The sequence below is a fragment of the Hipposideros armiger genome, unplaced genomic scaffold, assembly GCF_001890085.2.
Source record: "Hipposideros armiger isolate ML-2016 unplaced genomic scaffold, ASM189008v1 scaffold_1283, whole genome shotgun sequence".
NCBI classification, from domain to species: domain Eukaryota; kingdom Metazoa; phylum Chordata; class Mammalia; order Chiroptera; family Hipposideridae; genus Hipposideros; species Hipposideros armiger.
This window is the reverse complement of record NW_017732633.1, coordinates 102,841-113,509: the sequence shown is the minus strand read 5'-3', so window position 1 is coordinate 113,509 and position 10,669 is coordinate 102,841. Positions and strand designations below refer to the sequence as shown.

General features: G+C 37.7%; 1 protein-coding gene across 1 annotated transcript in view; it reads left to right on the top strand.

Annotated features, from left to right (window-relative positions):
• The window catches only part of LRP2 (LDL receptor related protein 2), a 242,363-nt gene that overhangs the window by 130,457 nt on the left and 101,237 nt on the right, over positions 1-10,669 (top strand). The window contains exons 29-31 of the mRNA XM_019633298.1: positions 2,233-2,361; positions 7,084-7,250; positions 8,254-8,397. Of these exons, the coding sequence (XP_019488843.1) occupies positions 2,233-2,361; positions 7,084-7,250; positions 8,254-8,397 (440 nt within the window). The remainder of the gene's footprint in view (positions 1-2,232; positions 2,362-7,083; positions 7,251-8,253; positions 8,398-10,669) is intronic.

Genomic DNA, 10,669 nt, shown 5'->3' with positions numbered 1-10,669 from the left:
GAGAGAGAGAGAGAGAGAGAGAGAGAGAGAGAGAGAGAGAGAGAGAGAGAGAGAGTAAGAGAGAGAGACAGAGAGAGAGACAGAGAAACATATCCTGCCTGGGAGTAGCTTGGAAAACACTTATTCTGGGAATGCAAAATGCATAATGTTGCAGACCCCTTTTGTTTGGACAATAAATTTTCCTTTACTAACCACCCCAGTCCTAACATTTTCAGTACTTTTATTTGCCATGGAAAACTCAAATCTTGTATGTAACAACAGCAGATTGAATGTGTCATTTTTTCAGCAATTGGCTATTGCCTCTGTGACTGTTCTCTGAGTCTCAGTTTCCTTGGCTGACAAACACAGCATAGACCAGGCACATAGTCCCTTAAATCCTTTTATTGCTACCACTTTGTGGTTTAAAGCAACTTATTTTTAGGACTCATGTATTATGGCACCATTGCCCTGTAGGTGCTCTTCTACAGCCATGTCAAGTCATCCTCAAGTGCATGGTGTGGGTGGCTAAGTGAATGAAAAACTTGGCCTTGGTAGTGTTTTTTTCTGGTGGGAGGAGGGACTATGTCACTCACTCGTCTCTCCTTATAACTGCAGTGGTTTCTCGTCCCACTTCAGAATCTGGCCCCTGTCACCTCCCTGCTCTCTTCTCCCACTCACTCTTGCCACATCAGACTTCATTTGGCTCCAGAAGCATACCAGACTACTTCCCATCTCTGAGCTTTTGCACTAGCTCTTCCCTCTGCTTGGAATATCTCTCCTCCAATGTCGGCATGAATTGCTCCTTCATGTCACTTAGGAGTCTACCAAATGCTCCTTGGTGGCCCTTGACCACCCTATCTAAAATAGTCTTCCCCTCTCACAATTATTTTGCTCTTTATCCTCGCATTCTAAAAATCACACAATTTATGAGTTTAGTTCTGTCTCCCTTTGTTAGAATATCTGCCCCATGTTTATAGTATTCTCAGTGCTTGGAATGGTGTTTGGTACATAGTGAAAGCTTAACATTTTTTTGAGTGAGTGAATGGATTAATGAATCGAAAAAGATATATATAATAAGAACATATAAGATCTAGAGAACATCCTGTGAGCTTGGGATGCACACAGGATCCCTTTGTTAAGGAGCAGGGACACACAAAGATATCGTCAATAAAAAAAAAAAAAGCTTATTATCTAACCAAAATGTCAAGGTCACATAGGGAACACATGCTTTGGTTTCATTTAATGTAAAAAGATCTCTTTTATTCAGGCAAGGAGACACATAATATTTAGCATCGTGTTTCTATCCTAAGCCCCAGATTACTCAGTGGCTGTTTGTTCATAATCCGGTTATTGACTGGATTTATCTGTAACCTTGGGCAAGTCACTCCTCTTTGTATGCCTCTTATGAATTTTATATTGAAAGCATGATGTTAGGGAGGGGTAAAGTAGTTTAGGGAAAAGAACCAAACTAACCGAGGTAGCTTCGTGTACTTGTGTCACCAAATACTTGGGGTCTCTGGGAGGACAATAACAGCATGTTTTTGTGCATGTTTAAAAATTTATTTAAATTGAGATATATTGACATATAATGCTGTGTTAGTTTTAGATGCACAACATGATTTGATGTATGCATATATTGTGAAATGATCACTGCAATAAGTTTAGTGAACATCCATCACCACATGTAGTTACACATTTTTTTTGTATGTGATGGAACTTTTAAGATCTGCTGTCTGAGACATTTTCAAATATATAATACAGTATTGTTAGTGATAGTCATCATGCTGTACATTACATCCCCAGGACTTATTTATCTTATAACTGGAAGTTTGTACCTTTTGACCACTTGCACCCATTTTGTCCCACCTGCCACTCCTTGACTCTGGCAACTACCAATATGTTCTATGAGTTCTGGTTTTTTTATTAGAATTCACTTATAAGTATTCCTCTTTGTCTGTCTGATTTATTTCACTTGGCATAATGCCCTCAAAGTCTATCCATGTTGTTGCAAGTGGTAGGATTTCTTCTTTTTTATGGCCCGATAATATTCCTGTGTTTGTGTGTGTGTGTGTGTATTTGTGTATATATATACATATGTGTGTGTGTATGTGTATATATATATATATATATATATATATATATATATATATATATGTATGTATGTCACATTTTCTTTATTCATTCGTTCTGTGCACTTGAACATATGTGGGGAGTTTCCATTCAGCAATGTTTTCTTCTTTCTTTCTATTGCAGGCATAAATTCGTGTGCCTCTACCTCATGCAGCCATCTATGCCTACTTTCCTCGCAGAAGCCACAGCTTTACTCCTGTGTGTGTGCTTCGGGATGGAGCCTCTCGCATGATTCTGTGACCTGCTTGAGAGGTACCATGTGCCCTTTAAGTGTGTCCTGAAGGTGGAGCTTGCCATAGTTTGTGCAAACCAATGTAAGCTCTAAACCACTTGCTGATGGAGTGTGTGATGTGTTCCCTTTGATTCAGCAGGCGTCTGTGGAGTGTGTGCTATCTGGGGTGATACGACTGAGCACCTCAGCTATAATATATGCTGTATATGGAGCTAATACTATGTGTGCATGTATTCACAATCTTTAATTCTATATTCTGTCTTACCTGGTTACAGTTAGACCAGCTATGATAGTGGAAAATTCCAAATTCTGCATCTAAGAAGTAAAACTTCCTTACATTCATGTGTGGTCTCATTTTTCAGGTTCCTTATCTCATTTTTATTCTCTCAGCCATAGTCAGTGATGAGTGTTGTAGCCTAGGTCTTCTGACTCCAATTTCAATAACTTTACTATTATTATCTGATACTTGAAGTTTTATCCACATGAAATATTTTAAGTGATTATTTGAGCAATTTAATCTTTATCTCATCCTAGATATTTGCTGAGTTGATAGATAAGTATGTGAAGGGGTATACTTAGTACTTTAGGAAGTAAGGAAGGAAAAGATGCAATCAACCCACAAAAGAGATTTCTTCTGGAGTATGTACTTGATGTATAATAAACTCTTTTAAAAAAGCATTTTGCCTTTGCTTAAAAATCTAATGAGTTATTCTAAGCTTAAGTTTCTCAGTGAAGAGGAGTGAATGTGTTTGATACTCATAAAAATGGCTGTAGATATGAAAATTAAATGTTTAATGATAAAATTCCTAAATTAAGAAAAAAATGGAATCCTAATCTACCAGGAAATTTAATTTTCAAATGGAAAATATATGCCGAATCCAGGAAATTTATGGTGTTTACAAATTATGCGGATGCAGGCTTATTCCAACAACATGTAATATTTTGCAATGATATGTCCATGATGAAAGATTTTAATTATTGGTGATACTTGCAAAGGGATTGGCATTTGCCATTTTTCTTCAGAGACTTATTATGCATCTAATCCTTGTTGACATTGTTTAATTTAGTGTGTCCTCAAAGTCTTTCAGCAGAAGATTAAAGTGGGCTATAGACATTTTAGATACAAAGCATCCTTTCACCACACAGAGATGGTTGCACTGTGCATTGGGGATCAGTGTCATCAATATTACTATCTGATGGTGATTGATAAGTAGTAATCCTAAACAGTACCTTTTGTTGTTTCATAAATAATTCCACTAGTGGTTTTTCCATGGGCTGACTTGACTGAGGTGGAACTTTCCCTCTATTTCCCAGCTGGTTCCTGAACACTAGTTAGGGAACTGAGTGTCAGTATATGTTGACTACAAAAAGTCACACTATTTTTTCAACAAGCAGCTTGGAAGTCTTGTTAACGTTTATAGATGAAAACATTTGCCTTGACCTACATGTTCAATAGTCTTTAAAATAGTGTTTACTAAGTGGAATGTCTTTGGAAATGCGTATGTGATAAGGTTAAGTGAAAAAGCAGGTGCCACCTAAGAACCGCCACATAAAACCATGCATTAAAAAAAGCCTGGAAGACTTAACTACAAATGCCAAATAGTGGTTAAAGTTGGGTTAAAGGCAATTTGGGGATGTTTCTGTTTTTTACCTAATTTTATGTTATAAATATTTTAAAGTGAGAGTTTTCTTTGTATGAAATAGTTTTTTATTCTTTAGAAAATATGTCCCCCATAATGCCAAAAACAAGTAAACAAAACTCAAACCAAAACATCTCCCCAGCACCCCCTAAAATAACCTCAAATCCAAAATAGTTTTCTGACTCAGTCTAAGGGACAGCAGACAATCGCTTCAGTAATTATGTGCAAAAAAAAGATGAAAACACTGCTTGCCCATGCTCTAGGCAGGGTTGCAGTGCTGGTCAGTTTCTGCAAGGTTCTGAGTTAAAGAGGAACTAGGTTTGGGAGTCATAAATCTCACCCTTTAATTACAACATACATTTCCCATTCCTGACTGTCGTCTTTTCACTTCTCTGCTAACACTAATCTTAATGAAATCATAACATGAAAAATAAAAATGAAGAGATGTTCTTTCATTTCAAAAGACTGAGACATAGTGACCTTGGAAAGCTTAAATACCACCTCCTCCTGAACTCCTTTCCATCCAACACTAGATTCTTTTGTGCCTACTCCTTCTTGGCCATTGATATCGGAAATCATAAGGGCCCATATACTTTGTCTTGACCTCTAGACTTGAAGTTCCTGGAGGGTAAAGCCTCTACATGATTCACTGATGTCCATTATTGCCTGCGACACATACTGGCACTCAGTAAATGCTGAGTGAGTGAGTGACAGGTCCTCCATTATTATTTTTTTTCCTGTTCATTCTCCAGTCCTGTGTTTTTCACCCATTTGCTCCTTCATTAGGTGTGCAGTGTCATAAAATCCCTCCTCCTTTTTTCTTTCCTACAGAGCATTTTTCACACACCCTCCTATGCCACTGGTCTCAGTGGTCGCTTCCTTTCCAGTGCCTCTTTGACATCATCCTTCACCTTGGCTCTTACACTTTCCGCCAGTGCAGCGCTAAATGAGAACCCCCTCTGGTCCATTGCCCACAAATGTTTCTTGGTGGTAAGCCCTCTCAGCAGCAATCAGACAAAGGCCTTCAGACACATTCCCCAGGAGGAGTAGAGCTGGGGAGTGCCTTGAGAGAAGAGCTCATCAGAGGAATCAGGAAGGCACCTGCTTGATGAGAAATGCAAAGTTTTTCAGTCTTAAATCATGTTTTGGTTGAGAATTCCTTCAGTTAAGCAAAATGAAAAGGGCAGGATCAGGTTTTGAGTAAGTCAAATTTAAAATGTTCCCTGTGAAATTAGGAACTATTTCTTGTTTCTACTGAACCAATGAGCATTTATAACAGATACTCAATAATTAAGTAAATATCATCTCAATATAATTTCAAGGTACGTCTGAACTCATAACTTTTATTTTTTTGTTACTGCTATTCAGTCAAATGGATTGAGTGGCAATTGATATTCAGCAAGTTGCACCCAGCCTGCACTTTTTTTCAGGGTAGTGATTAAGAACATAGTTTTTTGGAATCCAAGAGATCTAGCCGTATGACCTTGGTTAAACTGCCTAATTTCTTTGTGCCTCATTTGAAAGTTGTGTGTGTGAGGATTTAGAGGTGGTAGCTATGTAACAGATAGGGTTATGAGGCTTCAGGGAGATAAGTTCAATGAAATATTTGCCTGGTGCATCCTGTGTGCCCCACATTATCAATAAATGGGGATGATTATTATGGCTATTGCAGCTGTTCAGAAGAGGGACAATGTGGAGTAGGCAAGAGAGGACGGGCCTGCGAGTTAATCTCTTATTGCATTGTTTCCTGTACAGGTCACGTAGGCCGTGCGAGTCTCATTGGCCTCAGTTGAAAACAACTTTGCAGGCTACATATTATAGAACTTGGTAAAACAGAAAGCATTAGTAGTTGCAAAATTTACTTTAAATTTGTACTAGGTTAATAAATGCTGAGTTTATTTCTCAGTAATAAATATACCAGGAACAAGGAAAAGCTAATGAGATGTGAATATCAGTAATGAGAAAAGTGTCAAAATAATCCTGCTGAAGATGTAAAGCTTCCCAGATTATCAAAATAATAAAACATCATTTTTAGCCAATGAAAATTATGCAGTGGTTAATCATTTTACATTTTGTCTTAATATGTGATATATCTTAATTTATGTATCTTAACATAAAACTCACATTCCAAACTTTTCCTTTTCACAGAGAGGAATTATAAAATAAAACCCCACTTTTGAATTTTATTAATTTAGATTCTTTTTATTTGAAAATGGGACAACAGCTAGGATAAAGATTATCTTTGAAAAAGGACCTTTTATTATCTATTAAGGAGGCTAACTGAACTGATAATTTGAATGACGTATTATGAGAATGGTTAAGTTGCAATGTACAGATACTTTTGATAACTTTAGAAGACACTATTTACATATTCACTTATGCAACCATCCATTTATTTATTTACCTGGTCATTCATTTAGTTAGCAATATTTATTAGGCAACTATATATGCCAGGCTTTGGGGCCCTAATAGTGAGTACATTAGACATAGTCACTGCCTTTTGAGAGTTAGAATCTAGTGTGGAAGACACTCATTAGTCAAACAATTGATGGAATTTTAAATTGGATTTATTTAGTAATTAAAGTCTCTAATAAACATTAGGCAATGCTTTGGAGAGTTGTTTCATTTTCTGAACCTACTTGAAAGTAATAAATTGCCATTTACCAAGAATAGTTAATGTTGTCTTTAACTTTATTTATTTATTTTGAAAAATCCAACTCTCCTTTCCCTAAGTTATTCAGTATTAGTGAGGTTTGCCTGTGGGTAGAAATGGAAAAACTTCCTGAATATGATGCTTAGCAAACATGGATGGTTTATGAGTGTGAGTAGGGAATTGATGAAGAGTAAGGTAAATACTGATCTGCCTTAGGAAAGTCCAGAAGCACTGTGTGTGGAGTTGGAGCAACCCATCAGCAGCCCATCGAAATCCAATGGAAGGCCCAGGATTGTCTGATGGAATAGCTACCATGCATTATATTTATTGCTGCAATGCTGCAGTGATATTTTATCCCATAAAATGGTAACAATCCACTGCGTTCCATTACTCTAAATGATTGAGAATAGTGGGATATAATGTTGACTGATATTCTGCTATTTTGACAGATGATCACCCTTTCTTAATAACTGTAAGACGCAGTGTAATTTTTGGAATCTCCCTTAACCCTGAGGTGAAGAGCAACGATGCTATGGTTCCCATATCAGGGATACAGAATGGTTATGATGTTGAATTTGATGACTCAGAGGAATTCATCTATTGGGTTGAGAATCCGGTAAGTTTTGAATAACATTCCAAGTATATAACTTGTTCTCAATTACCTGCACTGATGCCTTCTTATAAGCAAACTTTGGCTGGGTGGATAAAAGGGAATGGTCCAGAAATAAATTAATTTTCCACTGAGTTTTTTTTTTTTTTTCATTTTTCTTTTTGACTCTGTGAGGAATGTAAATTGGAGATTGGCTTCGAGAAAAGATTGGAGAACTCTTTAGCTTTAGAATAATAAGTGCACTGAATCTAATTGGTATTCTTTATTCATTCAGCAAGTCTTTATTAAGTGTTTACTGTTTGCTCTGCACTGAACTAGCTGCTTTCAACTGCAGAATACATGCCTCGAAGCAGCAGTCACAAAGGTTGTCTTTAAGGAGCCTTAAGCTTGTAGAAGATATTAGACTAACATAAAAATGATCATAACTCAAGACAAAAAGCAGTAGTTCCCTAAGGGAATTCCAGGAAAGCATTTGATGTAGCTGCTAGGCCTTCATTCAGAATCTTTGCCTCCAGGATAAAAAGAACACCTCACCAGTTCCTTTCCCATTGCCATTGGGCCCCTTCCTCAGCCTTTAGGAAAGAAACCTGTGAGGATAGGCAGGGGGCAAAGAGAATACAAATGAGGAAGAAAGGAAAGGTCTTCGTGTTTGATACTTCTCACCACTATGCAGAATATACTTCCGGCTTCCTGATTTGCACCTGTGACTTGGGCTATTTTTATGACTGGCCTGTGGAAGCTAAGAAATACAGCTCTGTAGCCAATATCAGAGAGAGTCTGAATGGTAAGGTTTGTGTATCTTGTGACACACTTAAACTCAGTGTTTTCAGTGTTGCTGGTGTTAGCATTACACACAGTGAAGCTACTCAATGGTGCTGAACCTGTGCCTTTTCTCCAAATTTGAGACGTGGTAAAGAAACATAGCAGCTGGCAGTTGCCGACGTAGAGAAAGTGTTTTCACGTAGAAGCTGTGGCCTTGAAATAGCTCTCTTCTTGTCCTTCTTTCCAGGGTGAAATTCACAGAGTGAAGACAGATGGTACCAACAGGACAGTGTTTGTCCCTCTATCTAGTCTGGGCTCTTCCATGAGCCTGGCCTTAGACTGGATATCAAGAAACCTTTATTACACCAATCCTGGAACTCAGTCAATTGAGGTAATGATTCCATAATACCATTTTCACAAACACTGGTTTCTGACTCATGTAAAATCTATTCTCAGGAAATGCTCTCACGGATTTTGGAATTATTTTTAAGCAGAAGCAAAAGCAAAGAGAGTATGAGCTATCAAAGTCTCTGATGCTAGGGAGGAAAGCCAACTTAAAAATAAATTATTGGAACTTTCTACTGCCCTATTTTGTCTCCTCCTAAACATCAATACTAACTTGTTGTTGTAAAAGGATTTTAGATCATTTATAAAAATATATAAAAAGGTAAATAAAAAATTACATAAGGAATTCAGCATAAAGGGAAGATTATAGTAGGCAGAAAATTTTCACTATCTTTCCTCATCAAATGTTCAATGCTATTTTAGTCCTAAACCAAATTTATAGGTTACCTCTGTTCTAAGATGGAAATCTTTCTATGGCTCCAATACAGGTTTTCTAACAGTGCAACAGAAAGTAGAAACTTAATTCTAATTCCTTTGATACTCTCCTCTTTGCGATAACTGTTCTTTTTTTACCCAATTCCCAGAAGAAATTCTAGATGGGGTGCAGGTATGAAACCACATGAAGTAAATCAGAGGTAACTTGACTAGTACTGGTTTCTCCACTCTAGGACAAGGTTAAAACATGGAAGGGATTATTAATTCATGATAATTTTGACAGTGAACATTCCACAAGCAAAGTGAGGGTCTTGTGAGAGGGACCATTAGCAGGGCTGTGTAGAGTGACAATCCACCGCTCTGGGTTATGTATGCCCCAGCCCGTACATCAGTTGCTCTTTAGGGCATTCAGAAAACGAGATACTGAAGATGAGGAGGGCACACAGCCAACAAGTGGCTAATTTAGAGCAGATTTGTGAGGAGGAGCTCACATCAGACAGTGCTTTACAATTTTACAAAGAGCTTCCACCAACATCATCTCATTTAATCTTCACAGTATTCCCAAGGGCACACAAGTGTAGTCATCATTCACAATGAAAGGGACGTTTGCGATATGCACAGATGCCAACCCCCAGAATATCTAGCACTGGGTAGAAATCACCAACTCCTTTAACATGAGATGAACCTTGGAGGATCACCTGGTTCAAGCCCTTTGTTTTTTAGTCCAGAACTTGAAGCCCACAGAAGTTAAGAATTTGTTTGGCTTTAACATTCATCTTCACTGCCTGACTCCTGGGTATTTTTCTAACCTGGCCTTGTTATAAACCACAGCTCCAGCAACCTAGCCTGGTTTAACCCCTGTGACAGTGGCAGAAGGTATTTTTCATAATCTCAATTAAAATATCTTCTCCCATCCAAACATAGGCCAAATTTATAGCCTAAGACCCTTAATATCGAACTCATATCTCTCTAGACTCCACTCAGTGCAAAGCTGCCTTAATTCCAAATGAAAATTAATATGCTTCTATCTCTTGATTTCTTGCTTTGTAAATGGGGGTCTTCCCTTTTAGGCTGATAGTTTTCCAAAAACAGGGAACACATCTCATGCATTAGTGTTAGGTTGAATGGAAAGGTACCAGTTGAAAAATAACTTAGCATGTGGTGCCCGTGTGCATGTGTATGTATTGGTAAGGCTGCTTTATCCAGATAAACCTAAGGTTTGTCATTGTGCCCCAATGCAGTGAGATATAGAGGAAAGATAATTTGCTCTTGGAGTCCAAAGACCTGGCATTGAGTTGAACTTGCTTGCTCGTTTATTCATTCATTAAACAAACACTAGTAAATGCTTTCTGTGGATCATTCTCATGGTTAATCCTTAACATTCCAAGATGAATAAAACATTTTTTCTGCTTTTAAGTAGCTCACACATCTGAGAACTAGACACATAAATACCTTTGCTCCAGTGTGATAAGTGTCGTAGAAGCAGTGAATATAAAGTGCTATGTGGTTGGGGGCAGAGGTTAAAATGTGGGAGAGAGAATGGCAGCCTTTTCATAAGTGGTTATTTGTGAGCTGAGTCTTGAAGATTGACCAATATTTATTTCTGCCAAATGAAGAAGTAAGGAGAAGGCAGCCCAGGCAGAGAAAAATACTTTATTGAAAACCTTGAGATACAAAGATGCATTCTGTGCTGGGGACAGTACTGTGTTTCCTCTACTCATCGGCTGTTTGACCTTGGAAAAATTACTGAATTTCTCTGAGCCTCTCTTTCCTTACCTGTAAAATGGGGCTAATTACTTAATAAGTAAAAGTACTTCATGACATTCAGGTGTCCTGTGAATACAGTGCCCTGTTTTTTTCAAATCATCAATATATTTAGAATA